Source organism: Acipenser ruthenus, chromosome 24 (assembly GCF_902713425.1).
Source record: "Acipenser ruthenus chromosome 24, fAciRut3.2 maternal haplotype, whole genome shotgun sequence".
Classification (NCBI taxonomy): domain Eukaryota; kingdom Metazoa; phylum Chordata; class Actinopteri; order Acipenseriformes; family Acipenseridae; genus Acipenser; species Acipenser ruthenus.
The window spans coordinates 10340964-10364503 of record NC_081212.1 but is presented as its reverse complement, the minus strand read 5'-3'; the positions used below and the strand labels follow the sequence as shown (position 1 = coordinate 10364503).

Genomic DNA, 23540 nt, shown 5'->3' with positions numbered 1-23540 from the left:
AAAGATGAACTCTAGTCAAAAGATATTGTATTATTTTTGCAACTACAGTCTGAATACTAAAATTGCCTTTGAAGAGAAGTTACATAATGTGCATGATATATCTGGGAGAAAGGAAAGCAATAGAACGGAGAGTTCCCATGACCTCCATGCATGGCTGTTTTCATGATATATTCATGTGCGTAAATTGTTTGGTAGGTTAACTCCCCAACCCCAAAACAGATTTCCGTGTTTCTTTTTCGTGTGTCACCACAACTTTAATGCTACTGCAAAAAAGCCAGATATCTATTAACATGGCTGGGGAGGCAAATTGATGTTTAGCTCTTTTAGTATTTGTCTAGAAGGTTTTCTCCGTGTCGAATGCCCCGTGTTTTGTAAAATGAAAGATGACGCGTTGTTAGCGTGCGCGTTCCGAATGCCTGCCAGCTGCATAGTAATATAATTGACACAACAGGAGAAACGGCCCCTAACCTTGTAAATACACTTGTATGTTATAAAGAGTAAAAAGATCAACTCAAATGTTGTGCCCAATCAGTAGAATACAAAACCAAACCCAGAATGTCAAAGCGTCAACATTTGTTCTGTTCTTTCAACTACATGATAGCAGACTCTGTGAGACTGTCAAAAATTGCCAGCGGCGACTATATTTCAAGTCACCACGGCGGGGTATTGGTTAAAGTTTTCAACTAGCAATAATCACGCCTCGGACAAACCTCATGGGCTATGATACTGCCACTGCGCAAAGCTACAGAACTTGGGATAACTAAATGCTACCCCCTACAGCAAAGACATTTGACTTGCCGGTGGGCAAGTTACTGCGATATAATACAGTACAGTTAAATGATCCCTCAAACGTAGAGGTTTATGTTATCGACACTGCAGCCTCACAATGCAACAGAGTCCACTTTTTTATTCCGATTATATATGAACTGAAGTGTAGACCGTCATTGCTTTGGTGCACATAGGAGTGATGGGATACCAAGATGCAAATCTATCTGTCTCGCTCTCTTGCATCTAACATAAGCAAACGTTATTTATTTTTTTTATATAATGGTCACTAGTTATAAGTCTCCCCATCCTACAATGTGGGGTTTCATTTTTCAATCCTTTTATCTGACAATTACCTCCACAAGTAAATAAATGAATTCGCATACAGGGAGTTGAACCCTGGTCACCTGGGTGAAAAAACGGGAATCGTAACCACTAGATCATATGGGAAATCGCTGCTTCTTGTTTGCTACCCGAAGCCAGCAGAGAAATGTGCAGGTCATTTTTTTACACTGCTGCCATCGAAAGGGCAAAACAATGAATCGAACCTGGATTGCTCATTTTAGACCGCTCCAAATGATTTGTTTAATGCAGTGTATTTTTCTTTTGCGATGTTTTGATTACTCCCCCCGTGACTTTCATTCTGATTTGGGCACCCCCTTTCGTGCACGGATTTGAAAAGCATAAACTTTAACTGCAATATTTGTACCTGTGATTCTGTAGGTATATGAATAAACTGACATCTGTCGAAACTCGGGATATAACCCGGGAAATTTAGATATTCAACCTAACGATCGCCCTCCTGAGCTTTGTCGGCATGAATGACATAGTTGATCAAACTCTTCTTTGTTCTACGAGAACCAGCAACATTTTGTGAGACCAGATAGTCGTCTTGTTCTGTACAGACCTGCGAATTCATGGAATTTGAAAACATTCCGCATTTTAACATGCATTTTAAGAAGAAGAGTCAGAGTATCAACATTGTCGTTTCTGTGAGTCAAGCAGCAGTCGAAGCCAAAACGTTGCAGAGTGCATTCTCACTCCGTTTAATATACAGTCAGACTTGCATTGACAATGCACCATGCACACTACAAATACATCGTTCTGGTCTGGGTGGCTGTTTACCTGGGGAGAATAAATACATACAGTGAAAAAAAGATGCCGTGCTGTGTTTCCACCCGGTTTCGAACCGGGGACCTTTCGCGTGTGAGGCGAACGTGATAACCACTACACTATGGAAACATGTTGCTTAACAAACGATCCGTGTGTTGCGCTCTAAGCATACAGTGCCGATTACCCATTTTGGATCCTGCAGTCCAAGGCAGTCTTCACTTAAAGCCCAGCTGAATGTAACAATGTACATGTGAAAGTTTCCATAGTGTAGTGGTTATCACGTTCGCCTAACACGCGAAAGGTCCCCGGTTCGAAACCGGGTGGAAACATGTGCTTGTTCGTTTTTTTGTTGCGGTCTTCTCCGCTCTCTGTGAGTCCAGCAGCAGACTGCGTCAAAAAGTTGCACTGAGAATTGATTGATTTATTTTATTTTATTAATGGGTGTTTCATTCGAGAAGCAGCTGTATCAGAGTGGCGCAGCGGAAGCGTGCTGAGCCTTATAACCCAGAGGTCGACGGAGCGAAACCGTCTTCTGTTAGCCTTTTTTTTCTTCTGTTGGCAAAGTAGTTGTTTTTAAAAGATGAACTCTAGTCAAAAGATATTGTATTATTTTTGCAACTACAGTCTGAATACTAAAATTGCCTTTGAAGAGAAGTTACATAATGTGCATGATATATCTGGGAGAAAGGAAAGCAATAGAACGGAGAGTTCCCATGACCTCCATGCATGGCTGTTTTCATGATATATTCATGTGCGTAAATTGTTTGGTAGGTTAACTCCCCAACCCCAAAACAGATTTCCGTGTTTCTTTTTCGTGTGTCACCACAACTTTAATGCTACTGCAAAAAAGCCAGATATCTATTAACATGGCTGGGGAGGCAAATTGATGTTTAGCTCTTTTAGTATTTGTCTAGAAGGTTTTCTCCGTGTCGAATGCCCCGTGTTTTGTAAAATGAAAGATGACGCGTTGTTAGCGTGCGCGTTCCGAATGCCTGCCAGCTGCATAGTAATATAATTGACACAACAGGAGAAACGGCCCCTAACCTTGTAAATACACTTGTATGTTATAAAGAGTAAAAAGATCAACTCAAATGTTGTGCCCAATCAGTAGAATACAAAACCAAACCCAGAATGTCAAAGCGTCAACATTTGTTCTGTTCTTTCAACTACATGATAGCAGACTCTGTGAGACTGTCAAAAATTGCCAGCGGCGACTATATTTCAAGTCACCACGGCGGGGTATTGGTTAAAGTTTTCAACTAGCAATAATCACGCCTCGGACAAACCTCATGGGCTATGATACTGCCACTGCGCAAAGCTACAGAACTTGGGATAACTAAATGCTACCCCCTACAGCAAAGACATTTGACTTGCCGGTGGGCAAGTTACTGCGATATAATACAGTACAGTTAAATGATCCCTCAAACGTAGAGGTTTATGTTATCGACACTGCAGCCTCACAATGCAACAGAGTCCACTTTTTTATTCCGATTATATATGAACTGAAGTGTAGACCGTCATTGCTTTGGTGCACATAGGAGTGATGGGATACCAAGATGCAAATCTATCTGTCTCGCTCTCTTGCATCTAACATAAGCAAACGTTATTTATTTTTTTTATATAATGGTCACTAGTTATAAGTCTCCCCATCCTACAATGTGGGGTTTCATTTTTCAATCCTTTTATCTGACAATTACCTCCACAAGTAAATAAATGAATTCGCATACAGGGAGTTGAACCCTGGTCACCTGGGTGAAAAAACGGGAATCGTAACCACTAGATCATATGGGAAATCGCTGCTTCTTGTTTGCTACCCGAAGCCAGCAGAGAAATGTGCAGGTCATTTTTTTACACTGCTGCCATCGAAAGGGCAAAACAATGAATCGAACCTGGATTGCTCATTTTAGACCGCTCCAAATGATTTGTTTAATGCAGTGTATTTTTCTTTTGCGATGTTTTGATTACTCCCCCCGTGACTTTCATTCTGATTTGGGCACCCCCTTTCGTGCACGGATTTGAAAAGCATAAACTTTAACTGCAATATTTGTACCTGTGATTCTGTAGGTATATGAATAAACTGACATCTGTCGAAACTCGGGATATAACCCGGGAAATTTAGATATTCAACCTAACGATCGCCCTCCTGAGCTTTGTCGGCATGAATGACATAGTTGATCAAACTCTTCTTTGTTCTACGAGAACCAGCAACATTTTGTGAGACCAGATAGTCGTCTTGTTCTGTACAGACCTGCGAATTCATGGAATTTGAAAACATTCCGCATTTTAACATGCATTTTAAGAAGAAGAGTCAGAGTATCAACATTGTCGTTTCTGTGAGTCAAGCAGCAGTCGAAGCCAAAACGTTGCAGAGTGCATTCTCACTCCGTTTAATATACAGTCAGACTTGCATTGACAATGCACCATGCACACTACAAATACATCGTTCTGGTCTGGGTGGCTGTTTACCTGGGGAGAATAAATACATACAGTGAAAAAAAGATGCCGTGCTGTGTTTCCACCCGGTTTCGAACCGGGGACCTTTCGCGTGTGAGGCGAACGTGATAACCACTACACTATGGAAACATGTTGCTTAACAAACGATCCGTGTGTTGCGCTCTAAGCATACAGTGCCGATTACCCATTTTGGATCCTGCAGTGCAAGGCAGTCTTCACTTAAAGCCCAGCTGAATGTAACAATGTACATGTGAAAGTTTCCATAGTGTAGTGGTTATCACGTTCGCCTAACACGCGAAAGGTCCCCGGTTCGGAACCGGGTGGAAACATGTGCTTGTTCGTTTTTTTGTTGCGGTCTTCTCCGCTCTCTGTGAGTCCAGCAGCAGACTGCGTCAAAAAGTTGCACTGAGAATTGATTGATTTATTTTATTTTATTAATGGGTGTTTCATTCGAGAAGCAGCTGTATCAGAGTGGCGCAGCGGAAGCGTGCTGAGCCTTATAACCCAGAGGTCGACGGAGCGAAACCGTCTTCTGTTAGCCTTTTTTTTCTTCTGTTGGCAAAGTAGTTGTTTTTAAAAGATGAACTCTAGTCAAAAGATATTGTATTATTTTTGCAACTACAGTCTGAATACTAAAATTGCCTTTGAAGAGAAGTTACATAATGTGCATGATATATCTGGGAGAAAGGAAAGCAATAGAACGGAGAGTTCCCATGACCTCCATGCATGGCTGTTTTCATGATATATTCATGTGCGTAAATTGTTTGGTAGGTTAACTCCCCAACCCCAAAACAGATTTCCGTGTTTCTTTTTCGTGTGTCACCACAACTTTAATGCTACTGCAAAAAAGCCAGATATCTATTAACATGGCTGGGGAGGCAAATTGATGTTTAGCTCTTTTAGTATTTGTCTAGAAGGTTTTCTCCGTGTCGAATGCCCCGTGTTTTGTAAAATGAAAGATGACGCGTTGTTAGCGTGCGCGTTCCGAATGCCTGCCAGCTGCATAGTAATATAATTGACACAACAGGAGAAACGGCCCCTAACCTTGTAAATACACTTGTATGTTATAAAGAGTAAAAAGATCAACTCAAATGTTGTGCCCAATCAGTAGAATACAAAACCAAACCCAGAATGTCAAAGCGTCAACATTTGTTCTGTTCTTTCAACTACATGATAGCAGACTCTGTGAGACTGTCAAAAATTGCCAGCGGCGACTATATTTCAAGTCACCACGGCGGGGTATTGGTTAAAGTTTTCAACTAGCAATAATCACGCCTCGGACAAACCTCATGGGCTATGATACTGCCACTGCGCAAAGCTACAGAACTTGGGATAACTAAATGCTACCCCCTACAGCAAAGACATTTGACTTGCCGGTGGGCAAGTTACTGCGATATAATACAGTACAGTTAAATGATCCCTCAAACGTAGAGGTTTATGTTATCGACACTGCAGCCTCACAATGCAACAGAGTCCACTTTTTTATTCCGATTATATATGAACTGAAGTGTAGACCGTCATTGCTTTGGTGCACATAGGAGTGATGGGATACCAAGATGCAAATCTATCTGTCTCGCTCTCTTGCATCTAACATAAGCAAACGTTATTTATTTTTTTTATATAATGGTCACTAGTTATAAGTCTCCCCATCCTACAATGTGGGGTTTCATTTTTCAATCCTTTTATCTGACAATTACCTCCACAAGTAAATAAATGAATTCGCATACAGGGAGTTGAACCCTGGTCACCTGGGTGAAAAAACGGGAATCGTAACCACTAGATCATATGGGAAATCGCTGCTTCTTGTTTGCTACCCGAAGCCAGCAGAGAAATGTGCAGGTCATTTTTTTACACTGCTGCCATCGAAAGGGCAAAACAATGAATCGAACCTGGATTGCTCATTTTAGACCGCTCCAAATGATTTGTTTAATGCAGTGTATTTTTCTTTTGCGATGTTTTGATTACTCCCCCCGTGACTTTCATTCTGATTTGGGCACCCCCTTTCGTGCACGGATTTGAAAAGCATAAACTTTAACTGCAATATTTGTACCTGTGATTCTGTAGGTATATGAATAAACTGACATCTGTCGAAACTCGGGATATAACCCGGGAAATTTAGATATTCAACCTAACGATCGCCCTCCTGAGCTTTGTCGGCATGAATGACATAGTTGATCAAACTCTTCTTTGTTCTACGAGAACCAGCAACATTTTGTGAGACCAGATAGTCGTCTTGTTCTGTACAGACCTGCGAATTCATGGAATTTGAAAACATTCCGCATTTTAACATGCATTTTAAGAAGAAGAGTCAGAGTATCAACATTGTCGTTTCTGTGAGTCAAGCAGCAGTCGAAGCCAAAACGTTGCAGAGTGCATTCTCACTCCGTTTAATATACAGTCAGACTTGCATTGACAATGCACCATGCACACTACAAATACATCGTTCTGGTCTGGGTGGCTGTTTACCTGGGGAGAATGAATACATACAGTGAAAAAAAGATGCCGTGCTGTGTTTCCACCCGGTTTCGAACCGGGGACCTTTCGCGTGTGAGGCGAACGTGATAACCACTACACTATGGAAACATGTTGCTTAACAAACGATCCGTGTGTTGCGCTCTAAGCATACAGTGCCGATTACCCATTTTGGATCCTGCAGTGCAAGGCAGTCTTCACTTAAAGCCCAGCTGAATGTAACAATGTACATGTGAAAGTTTCCATAGTGTAGTGGTTATCACGTTCGCCTAACACGCGAAAGGTCCCCGGTTCGGAACCGGGTGGAAACATGTGCTTGTTCGTTTTTTTGTTGCGGTCTTCTCCGCTCTCTGTGAGTCCAGCAGCAGACTGCGTCAAAAAGTTGCACTGAGAATTGATTGATTTATTTTATTTTATTAATGGGTGTTTCATTCGAGAAGCAGCTGTATCAGAGTGGCGCAGCGGAAGCGTGCTGAGCCTTATAACCCAGAGGTCGACGGAGCGAAACCGTCTTCTGTTAGCCTTTTTTTTCTTCTGTTGGCAAAGTAGTTGTTTTTAAAAGATGAACTCTAGTCAAAAGATATTGTATTATTTTTGCAACTACAGTCTGAATACTAAAATTGCCTTTGAAGAGAAGTTACATAATGTGCATGATATATCTGGGAGAAAGGAAAGCAATAGAACGGAGAGTTCCCATGACCTCCATGCATGGCTGTTTTCATGATATATTCATGTGCGTAAATTGTTTGGTAGGTTAACTCCCCAACCCCAAAACAGATTTCCGTGTTTCTTTTTCGTGTGTCACCACAACTTTAATGCTACTGCAAAAAAGCCAGATATCTATTAACATGGCTGGGGAGGCAAATTGATGTTTAGCTCTTTTAGTATTTGTCTAGAAGGTTTTCTCCGTGTCGAATGCCCCGTGTTTTGTAAAATGAAAGATGACGCGTTGTTAGCGTGCGCGTTCCGAATGCCTGCCAGCTGCATAGTAATATAATTGACACAACAGGAGAAACGGCCCCTAACCTTGTAAATACACTTGTATGTTATAAAGAGTAAAAAGATCAACTCAAATGTTGTGCCCAATCAGTAGAATACAAAACCAAACCCAGAATGTCAAAGCGTCAACATTTGTTCTGTTCTTTCAACTACATGATAGCAGACTCTGTGAGACTGTCAAAAATTGCCAGCGGCGACTATATTTCAAGTCACCACGGCGGGGTATTGGTTAAAGTTTTCAACTAGCAATAATCACGCCTCGGACAAACCTCATGGGCTATGATACTGCCACTGCGCAAAGCTACAGAACTTGGGATAACTAAATGCTACCCCCTACAGCAAAGACATTTGACTTGCCGGTGGGCAAGTTACTGCGATATAATACAGTACAGTTAAATGATCCCTCAAACGTAGAGGTTTATGTTATCGACACTGCAGCCTCACAATGCAACAGAGTCCACTTTTTTATTCCGATTATATATGAACTGAAGTGTAGACCGTCATTGCTTTGGTGCACATAGGAGTGATGGGATACCAAGATGCAAATCTATCTGTCTCGCTCTCTTGCATCTAACATAAGCAAACGTTATTTATTTTTTTTATATAATGGTCACTAGTTATAAGTCTCCCCATCCTACAATGTGGGGTTTCATTTTTCAATCCTTTTATCTGACAATTACCTCCACAAGTAAATAAATGAATTCGCATACAGGGAGTTGAACCCTGGTCACCTGGGTGAAAAAACGGGAATCGTAACCACTAGATCATATGGGAAATCGCTGCTTCTTGTTTGCTACCCGAAGCCAGCAGAGAAATGTGCAGGTCATTTTTTTACACTGCTGCCATCGAAAGGGCAAAACAATGAATCGAACCTGGATTGCTCATTTTAGACCGCTCCAAATGATTTGTTTAATGCAGTGTATTTTTCTTTTGCGATGTTTTGATTACTCCCCCCGTGACTTTCATTCTGATTTGGGCACCCCCTTTCGTGCACGGATTTGAAAAGCATAAACTTTAACTGCAATATTTGTACCTGTGATTCTGTAGGTATATGAATAAACTGACATCTGTCGAAACTCGGGATATAACCCGGGAAATTTAGATATTCAACCTAACGATCGCCCTCCTGAGCTTTGTCGGCATGAATGACATAGTTGATCAAACTCTTCTTTGTTCTACGAGAACCAGCAACATTTTGTGAGACCAGATAGTCGTCTTGTTCTGTACAGACCTGCGAATTCATGGAATTTGAAAACATTCCGCATTTTAACATGCATTTTAAGAAGAAGAGTCAGAGTATCAACATTGTCGTTTCTGTGAGTCAAGCAGCAGTCGAAGCCAAAACGTTGCAGAGTGCATTCTCACTCCGTTTAATATACAGTCAGACTTGCATTGACAATGCACCATGCACACTACAAATACATCGTTCTGGTCTGGGTGGCTGTTTACCTGGGGAGAATAAATACATACAGTGAAAAAAAGATGCCGTGCTGTGTTTCCACCCGGTTTCGAACCGGGGACCTTTCGCGTGTGAGGCGAACGTGATAACCACTACACTATGGAAACATGTTGCTTAACAAACGATCCGTGTGTTGCGCTCTAAGCATACAGTGCCGATTACCCATTTTGGATCCTGCAGTGCAAGGCAGTCTTCACTTAAAGCCCAGCTGAATGTAACAATGTACATGTGAAAGTTTCCATAGTGTAGTGGTTATCACGTTCGCCTAACACGCGAAAGGTCCCCGGTTCGGAACCGGGTGGAAACATGTGCTTGTTCGTTTTTTTGTTGCGGTCTTCTCCGCTCTCTGTGAGTCCAGCAGCAGACTGCGTCAAAAAGTTGCACTGAGAATTGATTGATTTATTTTATTTTATTAATGGGTGTTTCATTCGAGAAGCAGCTGTATCAGAGTGGCGCAGCGGAAGCGTGCTGAGCCTTATAACCCAGAGGTCGACGGAGCGAAACCGTCTTCTGTTAGCCTTTTTTTTCTTCTGTTGGCAAAGTAGTTGTTTTTAAAAGATGAACTCTAGTCAAAAGATATTGTATTATTTTTGCAACTACAGTCTGAATACTAAAATTGCCTTTGAAGAGAAGTTACATAATGTGCATGATATATCTGGGAGAAAGGAAAGCAATAGAACGGAGAGTTCCCATGACCTCCATGCATGGCTGTTTTCATGATATATTCATGTGCGTAAATTGTTTGGTAGGTTAACTCCCCAACCCCAAAACAGATTTCCGTGTTTCTTTTTCGTGTGTCACCACAACTTTAATGCTACTGCAAAAAAGCCAGATATCTATTAACATGGCTGGGGAGGCAAATTGATGTTTAGCTCTTTTAGTATTTGTCTAGAAGGTTTTCTCCGTGTCGAATGCCCCGTGTTTTGTAAAATGAAAGATGACGCGTTGTTAGCGTGCGCGTTCCGAATGCCTGCCAGCTGCATAGTAATATAATTGACACAACAGGAGAAACGGCCCCTAACCTTGTAAATACACGTGTATGTTATAAAGAGTAAAAAGATCAACTCAAATGTTGTGCCCAATCAGTAGAATACAAAACCAAACCCAGAATGTCAAAGCGTCAACATTTGTTCTGTTCTTTCAACTACATGATAGCAGACTCTGTGAGACTGTCAAAAATTGCCAGCGGCGACTATATTTCAAGTCACCACGGCGGGGTATTGGTTAAAGTTTTCAACTAGCAATAATCACGCCTCGGACAAACCTCATGGGCTATGATACCCATACGGAAGAAAAATATATGTTTAATATATTATTTAAAATATATTGAATGACAAAATAATATATTCAAATGTTAAGTGGATAATATATGTAAAAAAATATTAAATACATTTTTCATATATAGAAATTGGCCGGATTTCATATATGTAACAATACAATAACAATATATGAAAAATATGTAGTTTAATTATAGTTTTCATACTTTTATAATATATTAATCACATATGAAACATACATTTAAAATGTATGTATTATATAGTATGAATAAATGGTATATTGCATGTTTTCATACTTTTACAATATATTTATAATATATTAACCACATATGAACCATACATTTAAAATGTATTTATTATATAGTATGAATACATGGTATCATGTCAAAAATATATGTTTAATACATGTTATTATATATATACACACATTAATAACATATATAGAATTATATATTTCAATAAATGTATGATATCATAATTAAAATGTTGTGTTGGTAATGTATTTACTCATATATGGAAAAATGTGAATTTACATATGTAAACGTGTGATGCAGGAAAAGAGTAATACAAATGGATCACTTCACATGCAATAACAGTTTGCAAAGTTTTGTGGACTGCTACAGTAGTACGATAAATAAAATGCACCCATTTTATAAATTTATAAAACTTTATTGAACAGTTATCAGTTTGAGCCCTCATCTGAGCGACTGCAAAATCTTGTTTACAATCTTGTTATAAACAGAGTTGGAGTTTCACTGAATTACTTAAAAAAAAAAAAAAACATTACTTTCATCCCCTAATATTTCTCGGATATACACATGTACATTATCACTATAGATACAATAACACTACTGTAAATTAACACTATTTCTTACGGCAAGCCGAATCATCATTTAGAGATACCTTCAAATATTTGAAGGTATCTCTAACTGGCAGTTTGGCCCTGTAGCTCGCCAAACAGACATATTGAAATATTTGAAGATATCTTAAAATAATTGAAAACCGTAGGAAACCATGGTAAAAGTAAGGTAAATCAATGGTAAAAGTGCAAAAACATTACAATAAAGTCAACAGGGAAAACTTCAATAAGGGATGTTTCATTTGTTTTCGAAATTAAACATCTAAATAAAATACAGGGGAAACCTAAAACAGAACTAGAACTACCACACAGTTTATGACTTCTAAGCCCAGTACCAGTATCAGTTAGTATCATTAAAGCCTTGTGTATTTTTGTGTGCGTTTTTCTTTATTGCATACCTAAGTTCAGCTATTTTCCCATTAATTACAGAACCAATCTGTGATTTGGTGGCAAGTGGAAATTTCATCAGAGTTGCAGCTGAAAATGAAAAGAAAGTTTTTAAAAAATACATACTTGAGATAACATTCAAAAGCACTATATGAATCACCATTTTTTGCAAGTTAAAAAAAAAAAAACAATTGTACACTCTTACTACTGACCAGCTCAGTTTGTTTCGATGTTTGAATGCTAAGAAACCCATTTTTATTGAGAACTAAATGCAATTCTTTAGTGTTTACCTATCCATATTCAATTGTCAACCAGTACAGTAGTGAGTGCAGGACAAAGCCTGTTCATAGCACCATACATTTATTTATAGACGGTCGTGGATTCAATCTCAGGTGGGGGACCCTTCTGTTGTACCTTTGAACAAGGTGCTATACCTAGATTGCTACAGTAATTATAGTATATATATTATATATATATATATATATATATATATATATATATATATATATATATATGGGTAATTGCATGTAAAAATAATGTGATATAATTGTAACAATTGTAAGTTGCCCTGGATAAGGATGTCTGCTAAGAAATACATACATAATAACAAACATATTGAATTCAAAACTATTTTTAAGTGAAAATAGGCTCTATGGAAGAAAAATTATGGACATCTACAAAAAGAAGGTTTAAAAGCATTTAATTAATAACTCTTAAAAACACTCACCGTATATGGCATTCACTTTGTTGGGATCCAAGGCCTCTCTTCTTTCCCCATGTTTCTGTCGTTTGCCACTTCCACCACGTAAATTACTTTTTACTAAAGTTTCAATGTCAAACACAGAGAGCATAGCATTTCTCACAAATGAAGTGTAGGAAGTAGCCTTATTTGTTATTGTCCAAGCCAGCTGGTCTATATACACTCCACTTCCTGGATGAATTTCCACCTGTTTAAAGAAGAAATAAGTTTTATTTTTATAACAAATAAACCAAGAAAAAAACAAATATGTGGCATTTTCTCAAAACCAGGATTCGGGCAATCCTCTAGCTTGTTCTTGATTCTAGGAAATTGTGTCCTTGCAAATATCATGACTTTATAAGCCTTGATTTAAAATTAATGCTATCTATGGCTCCTTTAAAAGTCTGTGCTTGTCAATAAGGTAAAATACACCACTGAGAATTGACCTTGAAGAGTCTGGTTTTGGGTGAGCATGTATGACCTCTACAGCATCAAGAACCCAGTTACAATAAAGCCGCTTTCACACTGTCACTGACACGGTGTCAAGCGGGTCGGCCGAGAGGTTTCAGACTGCAGTTTATCGACCCGGGTCAGGAGCGGCAACAACGCAATGTGCAGACTAAAAAAAAAAACGTCATTTCGCCTCGCTCGACCCGGACCTCCTGAAGTGGGTCGCCTCCTACCCGGGTAAGTGCTTTCACACTAGCAAAAAAATTACCCGGGTCACCAATAAGCGTGTCATGACCCGGGTCGGAGTGCCAGTGTCAAAAGGGCTTAAGCCTATGATGCAGTCCTCACAAACGCAATAATGATCTACTTGTCTGTTGTGGATGACATGTACAAGCCAAAACAAAAAGTCATTAATTGTTAAAGAAATGCAGAAGTGTCATGGTAAAGTATAATAAAACTAATTAAATTACTGCTCTACAAATTCATATTAAGTTTTCAATTAAATTGGGTTAAATTTGCAAGCTATAAAAAGGATAATGATTCACTGACATATATAAAAGACTGGTTACCACTGCCTGTAATACAACACACTGTTACCTTGTCAAGTTGTCTTCCATTTCCTTGTGATTGAGGAATTGAGGATATGGACACAGTTGATCCTGCAGACGACGCAGCATACCGTGGACTTCCACAAAGACAATTTGCCTCACTGTCAATAGAGTGGTCAGTAGGACCAGAGTTGTCCCTCTTTCCTAGCTCCTCAATTTTGTCCAATATCACAGGGATAGCTGCAATTATACAATATTCGGCTTTATGAAAACCTTTGCAATTCTGTTCTACTTCGTCTTTTCTTTTTCAAAATTTGGAAATCGGCAAGCTTTTTTTATACCCCCCCCAATTAGAAATCACCAATTGTATGGACTAATCAAGTAAAGGCAGGTTCACAACGCAGTTGATGTTGATACCAATACCATTGTCTTAACCCATAGGGGCAGCGCCCTAATCAATCATCAATTAATTAATTAATCTCATTATTATTATTATTATTATTATTATTATTTATTTCTTAGCAGACGCCCTTATCCAGGGCGACTTACAATCGTAAGCAAAAACATTTCAAGCGTTACAATACAAGTAATCCAGTTTTACGTATGGTTCCAGAATAAACAGGAGTTTGTTTTTTTCCACAAATATGTGCATTTCTTAACTTATTTATTAGTCTTTATTAATATAATGCTCCTGACGCTATACTATATTTATTCTGCTTGAAACAATAATGCTTACCTCCAACTACCATTTCCTTGAGCTTCTTATTCTCCTGTTCTAGTTCTTGAATTTTACTTTTAAGTTGTTGTACCTCTCCATCCTCTTTATTAGTTTGCGGTTTCTTAGTCAGCTGATTCAGAATTTCAGTAGACCTTTGTTGCTTTGCAGATGCTTTAGTCTTTGAGTTCTAAATAAACAAACCAAAAACTTTTTTTTTTACTGCTGTCTAAAATAACTTTGCGGAACTCAATAATACTGTACCATCAACAGCGTCCACTTGTAGCCTTCTGTGACAGATACTGCTTCCTACCTAGGGCCTAATCGCAAATTAAAACCCAGTATTAATGGCAGATTCCCTCAGGCGTAGAAGACTGTAACCTTGTGACAAACAAAAAAAGATACCATCAGCACCAGATTTGTAACTTATGATTAGTGGGTCAAAGTTTTTATTTGGTCCTTGCATCACACCTTAAAATAAATGTAGTATGTTGTTCAGTCTTAAAATTTAACAGAAATGTTAAATAGCAATGTTTACCTGGCACACTTGAGTGTCTGGTGTCACTGCTGGATTCATCAGCATATCTGCTACTTTGAAATTTCTTTCTTTTCAAAGCTGGAGTCTCTTCTGCTCTTGTCATTACATCACGCATTTGAACAAGTTCCAACTGTCTTTCTTAAAAATGAAACAGAAAGGATCATAATTAATCAACAAGTTGTTTTCTTGTATTTCAAAAGTATTACATGTTAAAGTAACTAGGAAGATATTGGTTGTTTAAAATTTAACATGACTTAATGAAAAAATAATAATAACTTTACTACATTTATAATTATGTAGTGTGCTTATTTTTTTCTAATTACTTCCAAATGAGTAATTTATACAGAGAATCTAACACAGCAGTCACCTAAAATTCGGGATGCAGTACTACTACTAGGCCATAGCTATTGTTGCTGGCATTTCTTGACTTCATGTGATACAGTAATTAACTTTTTTTTTCAACCTACGATTAAAATATGTATTTCCATTTTTTACTACTTACAAAGATCGTAATTGCTAATGCATCTCTATATCTCAAAGTTGTGGTAAATATGGTATACTAACCTCCCACTTTCTCCACTTCACAATCGAAAGCTTGCCATCCTTCACGTGGTCGTTTACTCCCTCTTCTCCACTCTGCGACATAATGGCGCTCATCTTCGTTGCCTTCTTCTTCAAAATCCTCTATATTAAATCCTTTAATCCACTCAGTAGGAATTACACTCAATTTACCGTCATCGTCGCCATTTACCCACTTTACTAGTGCGAACATGCTTGCTCCGTCTCTCTGTACTTGCACCTTCCCAACTGAAAGTCAGCACGAAACGTGTGATGATTTCACTTCCTGTCGGCCAAAAAATACGACGTCCAGATAAATACAAATAAATCGAATAAAAAAGAAATATGAAAACCCCGATTCCTTTTATGTTTCTAATTAATAATTTGGCTAGATACATATATATTATTTTGTTTCCTTTAGTGTTTTGAAAGCGAATTTGTCAGACAACGGAACTGAAAGTAGGAGGAGCTGTGTGCGACGTCAAACACAGCAGCCATAACGCACATGAGCTGCTGTAGTGTTAACATAATGTCTTTCCCATTGTTGGCTGCTTGTGATTTAAGTAATCCATGCAATGTACTTTTACACAGTTTTTTAGGCTGGCACGTGGGCTGTAAATTATGAGTGATTATAATAAAAACGACATCACCACAGCACAGCGTGGCTACAAACGCTACCTGGCTGACCAAATGGCTGTTCCAGGAAGAACACTTAGACGATGGAAAAGGATAAGGCAAGTAGCTTCACTAGTGTTTAATTTATTAAAGCTGTTCAGTCATAATACGATAGTATATATTCTAAACCTTTATTTTTATTTTATAGGAACAAGGAACAATCAAGTCAAGCAGAAACAACGTTGAGTAAAGTATTTCAACCTAGGCTGTACATAATATTATTATTATTATTATTATTATTATTTATTTCTTAGCAGACGCCCTTATCCAGGGCGACTTACAATTGTTACAAGATATCACATTATACATTATACAGATTACATTATTTTTACATACAATTACCCATTTATACAGTTGGGTTTTTTTTTTTTTTTTTTTACTGGAGCAATCTAGGTAAAGTACCTTGAGTCAAGGATACAACACAACAGCAGTGTCCCCTACTGGGGATTGAACCCACAACCCTCCGGTCAAGAGTCCAGAGCCCTAACCACTACTCCAGGCACAGTTAAAACCTGTTAAAATGATAGTAAAAGAAGTGAAATAACGAGATCTACTATTTGTTTTGTAGAATAAATAGAAAGCGCTACAAATGATTTAGGATTAATTCTGAAGGAAGTAGTTAATTTTCAAACGGCCGTGTTTGGTAGTTGATTGTACATTACTGTGTGGCTTATTCTGTGTATAATATTTTTTGTACTTTGTTAAATGCAATTGATTTACTGTTTATGTGTGGGTGTGCGTCTGTAGGGTTCTTTAACACATGACGAGATTCGTACTGTAAGCAACACTGAAGATGATGACAGTCTAGAAACTGATGAAGACGTTGATGTACCAGAATCCAGTAATCGAACGGGAACGGGAACCTGAAATAACCCCAAGTGAACAGGAGAATGCAGATCTTGAGTCAATTACATGGTAAAGTACTAGTAATTTTTGTTATTATGTGCTAATGTAGTATAATGTGTAATGCTATATAAAGTAATATATCTAATAGAAACTTTTTTTTTTAATTTAAATTTGACCTTTTTGCTGTTTCTGTTAAAATAAATGTGACCATTTAAAGCTATAAACGTCTGTATACAGGCACAAATGCAGGAATATGTTAATCTAATAGTTGCTCATGAATTGTAATAATTTATCTGTTCAATAATATCATGTTTATTTTAGAGCTTTTACAAAACACTAAATAGAAACAATATAATTGCAGTACATGTATATTTGTAATACTATAAATGTAGATTTAATTATAGCCTTACCAAACGTTTAATTGTTAAAATACATAAATATGTTCATGAAAAAATAGGAATCAATCATGATAGCTTTGAAAATGAGTGTGATGGTGCTATGATATGAGACGAGTATGATGGCATAGTGTAATTTTCCCATTGCTTGGGGAGAGCCACAAACTGTATAGGATGTAAATGTGCATATTTTTCAATTACAGGAACAGGACATTGAGAATCCTGGCAGTGAACCTTTTCATTCTCTTGATGAATCTACACAAGAAAAGTACCTGCAAGAGGTTTGTGTATATTATTGTGTCTTACCCTATAGTACCCACTACATAGTGTGTTTTAAATCAGCATTCTTTTTAGTGGCAATGAAGGACACTTTCCTCTTTCTTCAAAAGAAAAGGATCATAGAAAGTTGGCTAAGGGTAAATTTGTTTTGGGTGTAATGTAGATTTAAAGATGTGGACTTGTATAAAAACACTGTACTGTAATCTCATTATAATAATGTAGCCTTACAGAACTGCACACAAATCCAAGATTGTAATGTGACTTTTTGTATTTCAGTACTGTGGATATAATTATGGGATGAATATGTGCATGATATAAAATACATTTCCTAAAATATATAATAAATAATAACACTTTCCCTGTTTCAGGATGACAAAGTGTATTCGTCTCAACAACAGAATGGCCTGCTGCTCATGGCTTTGAAAATGAAGCACAAGCTTACCAAGGAAGCAGTCTCTGACATGCTGGACATTATTAATCTATTGGCTGGTAAAGACACTGTACCACAATCTTGGTACCACTTAGAAAAACCATTTGAAGGTTTAAAATATTTTGTAGAAATACATCATGTTTGCAATTTCTGTGAATCTTACTTAGGTAAAGAAACGCACTTACTGTGAGAAAGAATGGATAGAGCAAAGGAGTCTGAAAGAAGGAAACTTTTTCTTTCATTTGCCTTTACATGCACAGATCAAAGCATTTTTAGAGGACCCTGAATTGTCACAAAAGGTAGTAAGAAATAGACATGGCTTCCAGTCACAGACATTCTGTGACATAACATTGTTTATGCCAGCTGGTACACAGATAGTGACCAGGCATCCTGCATTCCTTTTGCTATGAAAATGTTCTTTCAGATCTTACACTGTATAGATAGGAACTCCCGTTCTCTCACCACGGCTAACTTGGTTCGAGGAACTACCGTTCCTTTCGATTTATGAAAAACGCCACAGGTACAATTGTAATAATGTTGTATATAAAAGGCAGTTGTTAAAATTCTTGTTAAATTTTAGCCTCTGCTTATACATGTTTCAAACTACCATGTGTTTTTTCTGTGCAATGTATTTGACCTACAAATGTACAATAAACAGTAAGAAAGTCAAATGTTTTTCATGTTGTTTTTTTAAAGCTATTATTTGCTTTTTTATTTTAATTTTTAAGTGATATGCAGTTAAAATTCTAGCTCTGGCCCACATGCAGTATAGTATGTAGTATTTAACTGGCTACTAAGGTTTTTTAATTATTACTTTGTAATGTATAATGAAAATCCCATATTGCTTGGAAGATGCCATCACTACATAAGTTATTTTGAAGATGTGATTTACATCAGACTTTAATCACAAAAGAACTTGACCAAACTCTTTGTTTCAGGGTGAGGTACAGTATTCCACTGAGAATTTTTAGAATTGATGTATTACACAGTACAACATGCATGTTGTTTCTCATACCCAGCATAACCAGTCAGCACAAAAGCATGCATACAAATCAATGTATTTGACCATATATTTTGTAAAAGGTATTTTGTCATATATGATGAATGCGTATGACAAATATATGGACATTAAAGCAATATATTTAAAATATATGAACCAGTACTTCAATATACATTTCCATGTATTATAAATATATGGTTCTTCCGTATGGGTACTGCCACTGCGCAAAGCTACAGAACTTGGGATAACTAAATGCTACCCCCTACAGCAAAGACATTTGACTTGCCGGTGGGCAAGTTACTGCGATATAATACAGTACAGTTAAATGATCCCTCAAACGTAGAGGTTTATGTTATCGACACTGCAGCCTCACAATGCAACAGAGTCCACTTTTTTATTCCGATTATATATGAACTGAAGTGTAGACCGTCATTGCTTTGGTGCACATAGGAGTGATGGGATACCAAGATGCAAATCTATCTGTCTCGCTCTCTTGCATCTAACATAAGCAAACGTTATTTATTTTTTTTATATAATGGTCACTAGTTATAAGTCTCCCCATCCTACAATGTGGGGTTTCATTTTTCAATCCTTTTATCTGACAATTACCTCCACAAGTAAATAAATGAATTCGCATACAGGGAGTTGAACCCTGGTCACCTGGGTGAAAAAACGGGAATCGTAACCACTAGATCATATGGGAAATCGCTGCTTCTTGTTTGCTACCCGAAGCCAGCAGAGAAATGTGCAGGTCATTTTTTTACACTGCTGCCATCGAAAGGGCAAAACAATGAATCGAACCTGGATTGCTCATTTTAGACCGCTCCAAATGATTTGTTTAATGCAGTGTATTTTTCTTTTGCGATGTTTTGATTACTCCCCCCGTGACTTTCATTCTGATTTGGGCACCCCCTTTCGTGCACGGATTTGAAAAGCATAAACTTTAACTGCAATATTTGTACCTGTGATTCTGTAGGTATATGAATAAACTGACATCTGTCGAAACTCGGGATATAACCCGGGAAATTTAGATATTCAACCTAACGATCGCCCTCCTGAGCTTTGTCGGCATGAATGACATAGTTGATCAAACTCTTCTTTGTTCTACGAGAACCAGCAACATTTTGTGAGACCAGATAGTCGTCTTGTTCTGTACAGACCTGCGAATTCATGGAATTTGAAAACATTCCGCATTTTAACATGCATTTTAAGAAGAAGAGTCAGAGTATCAACATTGTCGTTTCTGTGAGTCAAGCAGCAGTCGAAGCCAAAACGTTGCAGAGTGCATTCTCACTCCGTTTAATATACAGTCAGACTTGCATTGACAATGCACCATGCACACTACAAATACATCGTTCTGGTCTGGGTGGCTGTTTACCTGGGGAGAATGAATACATACAGTGAAAAAAAGATGCCGTGCTGTGTTTCCACCCGGTTTCGAACCGGGGACCTTTCGCGTGTGAGGCGAACGTGATAACCACTACACTATGGAAACATGTTGCTTAACAAACGATCCGTGTGTTGCGCTCTAAGCATACAGTGCCGATTACCCATTTTGGATCCTGCAGTGCAAGGCAGTCTTCACTTAAAGCCCAGCTGAATGTAACAATGTACATGTGAAAGTTTCCATAGTGTAGTGGTTATCACGTTCGCCTAACACGCGAAAGGTCCCCGGTTCGGAACCGGGTGGAAACATGTGCTTGTTCGTTTTTTTGTTGCGGTCTTCTCCGCTCTCTGTGAGTCCAGCAGCAGACTGCGTCAAAAAGTTGCACTGAGAATTGATTGATTTATTTTATTTTATTAATGGGTGTTTCATTCGAGAAGCAGCTGTATCAGAGTGGCGCAGCGGAAGCGTGCTGAGCCTTATAACCCAGAGGTCGACGGAGCGAAACCGTCTTCTGTTAGCCTTTTTTTTCTTCTGTTGGCAAAGTAGTTGTTTTTAAAAGATGAACTCTAGTCAAAAGATATTGTATTATTTTTGCAACTACAGTCTGAATACTAAAATTGCCTTTGAAGAGAAGTTACATAATGTGCATGATATATCTGGGAGAAAGGAAAGCAATAGAACGGAGAGTTCCCATGACCTCCATGCATGGCTGTTTTCATGATATATTCATGTGCGTAAATTGTTTGGTAGGTTAACTCCCCAACCCCAAAACAGATTTCCGTGTTTCTTTTTCGTGTGTCACCACAACTTTAATGCTACTGCAAAAAAGCCAGATATCTATTAACATGGCTGGGGAGGCAAATTGATGTTTAGCTCTTTTAGTATTTGTCTAGAAGGTTTTCTCCGTGTCGAATGCCCCGTGTTTTGTAAAATGAAAGATGACGCGTTGTTAGCGTGCGCGTTCCGAATGCCTGCCAGCTGCATAGTAATATAATTGACACAACAGGAGAAACGGCCCCTAACCTTGTAAATACACTTGTATGTTATAAAGAGTAAAAAGATCAACTCAAATGTTGTGCCCAATCAGTAGAATACAAAACCAAACCCAGAATGTCAAAGCGTCAACATTTGTTCTGTTCTTTCAACTACATGATAGCAGACTCTGTGAGACTGTCAAAAATTGCCAGCGGCGACTATATTTCAAGTCACCACGGCGGGGTATTGGTTAAAGTTTTCAACTAGCAATAATCACGCCTCGGACAAACCTCATGGGCTATGATACTGCCACTGCGCAAAGCTACAGAACTTGGGATAACTAAATGCTACCCCCTACAGCAAAGACATTTGACTTGCCGGTGGGCAAGTTACTGCGATATAATACAGTACAGTTAAATGATCCCTCAAACGTAGAGGTTTATGTTATCGACACTGCAGCCTCACAATGCAACAGAGTCCACTTTTTTATTCCGATTATATATGAACTGAAGTGTAGACCGTCATTGCTTTGGTGCACATAGGAGTGATGGGATACCAAGATGCAAATCTATCTGTCTCGCTCTCTTGCATCTAACATAAGCAAACGTTATTTATTTTTTTTATATAATGGTCACTAGTTATAAGTCTCCCCATCCTACAATGTGGGGTTTCATTTTTCAATCCTTTTATCTGACAATTACCTCCACAAGTAAATAAATGAATTCGCATACAGGGAGTTGAACCCTGGTCACCTGGGTGAAAAAACGGGAATCGTAACCACTAGATCATATGGGAAATCGCTGCTTCTTGTTTGCTACCCGAAGCCAGCAGAGAAATGTGCAGGTCATTTTTTTACACTGCTGCCATCGAAAGGGCAAAACAATGAATCGAACCTGGATTGCTCATTTTAGACCGCTCCAAATGATTTGTTTAATGCAGTGTATTTTTCTTTTGCGATGTTTTGATTACTCCCCCCGTGACTTTCATTCTGATTTGGGCACCCCCTTTCGTGCACGGATTTGAAAAGCATAAACTTTAACTGCAATATTTGTACCTGTGATTCTGTAGGTATATGAATAAACTGACATCTGTCGAAACTCGGGATATAACCCGGGAAATTTAGATATTCAACCTAACGATCGCCCTCCTGAGCTTTGTCGGCATGAATGACATAGTTGATCAAACTCTTCTTTGTTCTACGAGAACCAGCAACATTTTGTGAGACCAGATAGTCGTCTTGTTCTGTACAGACCTGCGAATTCATGGAATTTGAAAACATTCCGCATTTTAACATGCATTTTAAGAAGAAGAGTCAGAGTATCAACATTGTCGTTTCTGTGAGTCAAGCAGCAGTCGAAGCCAAAACGTTGCAGAGTGCATTCTCACTCCGTTTAATATACAGTCAGACTTGCATTGACAATGCACCATGCACACTACAAATACATCGTTCTGGTCTGGGTGGCTGTTTACCTGGGGAGAATAAATACATACAGTGAAAAAAAGATGCCGTGCTGTGTTTCCACCCGGTTTCGAACCGGGGACCTTTCGCGTGTGAGGCGAACGTGATAACCACTACACTATGGAAACATGTTGCTTAACAAACGATCCGTGTGTTGCGCTCTAAGCATACAGTGCCGATTACCCATTTTGGATCCTGCAGTGCAAGGCAGTCTTCACTTAAAGCCCAGCTGAATGTAACAATGTACATGTGAAAGTTTCCATAGTGTAGTGGTTATCACGTTCGCCTAACACGCGAAAGGTCCCCGGTTCGGAACCGGGTGGAAACATGTGCTTGTTCGTTTTTTTGTTGCGGTCTTCTCCGCTCTCTGTGAGTCCAGCAGCAGACTGCGTCAAAAAGTTGCACTGAGAATTGATTGATTTATTTTATTTTATTAATGGGTGTTTCATTCGAGAAGCAGCTGTATCAGAGTGGCGCAGCGGAAGCGTGCTGAGCCTTATAACCCAGAGGTCGACGGAGCGAAACCGTCTTCTGTTAGCCTTTTTTTTCTTCTGTTGGCAAAGTAGTTGTTTTTAAAAGATGAACTCTAGTCAAAAGATATTGTATTATTTTTGCAACTACAGTCTGAATACTAAAATTGCCTTTGAAGAGAAGTTACATAATGTGCATGATATATCTGGGAGAAAGGAAAGCAATAGAACGGAGAGTTCCCATGACCTCCATGCATGGCTGTTTTCATGATATATTCATGTGCGTAAATT

At 38.5% G+C, this 23540-nt stretch overlaps 1 protein-coding gene, 1 long non-coding RNA gene and 24 other non-coding genes across 29 annotated transcripts; 13 read left to right on the top strand and 13 right to left on the bottom strand.

The window, feature by feature from the left end:
* Positions 1 to 308: 308 nt before the first annotated feature.
* Positions 309 to 365, top strand: LOC131700900 (U7 small nuclear RNA). Its single transcript, XR_009308709.1, has one exon. It is a non-coding gene; the product is annotated as a U7 small nuclear RNA (small nuclear RNA).
* Positions 366 to 604: 239 nt separating this feature from the next.
* Positions 605 to 744, bottom strand: LOC131700696 (U4 spliceosomal RNA). The gene has a single exon (XR_009308504.1). It is a non-coding gene; the product is annotated as a U4 spliceosomal RNA (small nuclear RNA).
* A 1190-nt stretch (positions 745 to 1934) lies between these two features.
* On the bottom strand, positions 1935 to 2007 carry trnav-cac (transfer RNA valine (anticodon CAC)). Its single transcript has one exon. It is a non-coding gene; the product is annotated as a tRNA-Val (tRNA).
* Positions 2008 to 2134: 127 nt separating this feature from the next.
* On the top strand, positions 2135 to 2207 carry trnav-aac (transfer RNA valine (anticodon AAC)). The gene has a single exon. It is a non-coding gene; the product is annotated as a tRNA-Val (tRNA).
* Positions 2208 to 2762: 555 nt separating this feature from the next.
* Positions 2763 to 2819, top strand: LOC131700898 (U7 small nuclear RNA). Its single transcript, XR_009308707.1, has one exon. It is a non-coding gene; the product is annotated as a U7 small nuclear RNA (small nuclear RNA).
* Positions 2820 to 3058: 239 nt separating this feature from the next.
* Positions 3059 to 3198, bottom strand: LOC131700694 (U4 spliceosomal RNA). The gene has a single exon (XR_009308502.1). It is a non-coding gene; the product is annotated as a U4 spliceosomal RNA (small nuclear RNA).
* A 1190-nt stretch (positions 3199 to 4388) lies between these two features.
* trnav-cac (transfer RNA valine (anticodon CAC)) lies at positions 4389 to 4461 on the bottom strand. Its single transcript has one exon. It is a non-coding gene; the product is annotated as a tRNA-Val (tRNA).
* A 127-nt stretch (positions 4462 to 4588) lies between these two features.
* Positions 4589 to 4661, top strand: trnav-aac (transfer RNA valine (anticodon AAC)). Its single transcript has one exon. It is a non-coding gene; the product is annotated as a tRNA-Val (tRNA).
* Positions 4662 to 5216: 555 nt separating this feature from the next.
* LOC131700897 (U7 small nuclear RNA) lies at positions 5217 to 5273 on the top strand. The gene has a single exon (XR_009308706.1). It is a non-coding gene; the product is annotated as a U7 small nuclear RNA (small nuclear RNA).
* A 239-nt stretch (positions 5274 to 5512) lies between these two features.
* On the bottom strand, positions 5513 to 5652 carry LOC131700693 (U4 spliceosomal RNA). The gene has a single exon (XR_009308500.1). It is a non-coding gene; the product is annotated as a U4 spliceosomal RNA (small nuclear RNA).
* A 1190-nt stretch (positions 5653 to 6842) lies between these two features.
* Positions 6843 to 6915, bottom strand: trnav-cac (transfer RNA valine (anticodon CAC)). Its single transcript has one exon. It is a non-coding gene; the product is annotated as a tRNA-Val (tRNA).
* A 127-nt stretch (positions 6916 to 7042) lies between these two features.
* Positions 7043 to 7115, top strand: trnav-aac (transfer RNA valine (anticodon AAC)). The gene has a single exon. It is a non-coding gene; the product is annotated as a tRNA-Val (tRNA).
* Positions 7116 to 7670: 555 nt separating this feature from the next.
* On the top strand, positions 7671 to 7727 carry LOC131700896 (U7 small nuclear RNA). The gene has a single exon (XR_009308705.1). It is a non-coding gene; the product is annotated as a U7 small nuclear RNA (small nuclear RNA).
* Positions 7728 to 7966: 239 nt separating this feature from the next.
* On the bottom strand, positions 7967 to 8106 carry LOC131700692 (U4 spliceosomal RNA). Its single transcript, XR_009308499.1, has one exon. It is a non-coding gene; the product is annotated as a U4 spliceosomal RNA (small nuclear RNA).
* Positions 8107 to 9296: 1190 nt separating this feature from the next.
* On the bottom strand, positions 9297 to 9369 carry trnav-cac (transfer RNA valine (anticodon CAC)). The gene has a single exon. It is a non-coding gene; the product is annotated as a tRNA-Val (tRNA).
* A 127-nt stretch (positions 9370 to 9496) lies between these two features.
* trnav-aac (transfer RNA valine (anticodon AAC)) lies at positions 9497 to 9569 on the top strand. Its single transcript has one exon. It is a non-coding gene; the product is annotated as a tRNA-Val (tRNA).
* A 555-nt stretch (positions 9570 to 10124) lies between these two features.
* LOC131700895 (U7 small nuclear RNA) lies at positions 10125 to 10181 on the top strand. Its single transcript, XR_009308704.1, has one exon. It is a non-coding gene; the product is annotated as a U7 small nuclear RNA (small nuclear RNA).
* Positions 10182 to 10420: 239 nt separating this feature from the next.
* Positions 10421 to 10557, bottom strand: LOC131700795 (U4 spliceosomal RNA). The gene has a single exon (XR_009308604.1). It is a non-coding gene; the product is annotated as a U4 spliceosomal RNA (small nuclear RNA).
* Positions 10558 to 11187: 630 nt separating this feature from the next.
* Positions 11188 to 15794, bottom strand: LOC117409028 (BEN domain-containing protein 5-like). 3 transcript variants are annotated; one of them, XR_009308424.1, is made up of 7 exons: positions 15340 to 15794; positions 14776 to 14913; positions 14551 to 14618; positions 14259 to 14427; positions 13572 to 13762; positions 12513 to 12732; positions 11188 to 11875 (listed from the first exon to the last, which is right to left on the bottom strand). XR_009308424.1 is itself a non-coding variant. In XM_034908402.2 (6 exons), the coding sequence occupies exons 2-6, from the start codon at positions 14818 to 14820 to the stop codon at positions 11739 to 11741; spliced, it is 762 nt and encodes a 253-aa protein (XP_034764293.1). In that variant the 5' UTR covers positions 14821 to 14913; positions 15340 to 15794; the 3' UTR covers positions 11188 to 11738. The 3 variants fall into 3 exon arrangements, 1 of the variants encoding a protein (XP_034764293.1); XR_009308423.1 differs by having other exon boundaries at positions 14259 to 14618; XM_034908402.2 differs by lacking the exon at positions 14551 to 14618.
* Positions 15795 to 15892: 98 nt separating this feature from the next.
* On the top strand, positions 15893 to 18629 carry LOC131700569 (uncharacterized). Of its 2 annotated transcripts, XR_009308426.1 has the most exons (4): positions 15893 to 16189; positions 16756 to 16923; positions 17453 to 17530; positions 17897 to 18629. It is a non-coding gene; the product is annotated as an uncharacterized LOC131700569 (long non-coding RNA). The 2 variants fall into 2 exon arrangements; XR_009308425.1 differs by having other exon boundaries at positions 15931 to 16923.
* A 1751-nt stretch (positions 18630 to 20380) lies between these two features.
* Positions 20381 to 20453, bottom strand: trnav-cac (transfer RNA valine (anticodon CAC)). Its single transcript has one exon. It is a non-coding gene; the product is annotated as a tRNA-Val (tRNA).
* A 127-nt stretch (positions 20454 to 20580) lies between these two features.
* On the top strand, positions 20581 to 20653 carry trnav-aac (transfer RNA valine (anticodon AAC)). The gene has a single exon. It is a non-coding gene; the product is annotated as a tRNA-Val (tRNA).
* A 555-nt stretch (positions 20654 to 21208) lies between these two features.
* LOC131700894 (U7 small nuclear RNA) lies at positions 21209 to 21265 on the top strand. Its single transcript, XR_009308703.1, has one exon. It is a non-coding gene; the product is annotated as a U7 small nuclear RNA (small nuclear RNA).
* Positions 21266 to 21504: 239 nt separating this feature from the next.
* LOC131700691 (U4 spliceosomal RNA) lies at positions 21505 to 21644 on the bottom strand. The gene has a single exon (XR_009308498.1). It is a non-coding gene; the product is annotated as a U4 spliceosomal RNA (small nuclear RNA).
* A 1190-nt stretch (positions 21645 to 22834) lies between these two features.
* trnav-cac (transfer RNA valine (anticodon CAC)) lies at positions 22835 to 22907 on the bottom strand. The gene has a single exon. It is a non-coding gene; the product is annotated as a tRNA-Val (tRNA).
* Positions 22908 to 23034: 127 nt separating this feature from the next.
* trnav-aac (transfer RNA valine (anticodon AAC)) lies at positions 23035 to 23107 on the top strand. Its single transcript has one exon. It is a non-coding gene; the product is annotated as a tRNA-Val (tRNA).
* Positions 23108 to 23540: the final 433 nt, after the last annotated feature.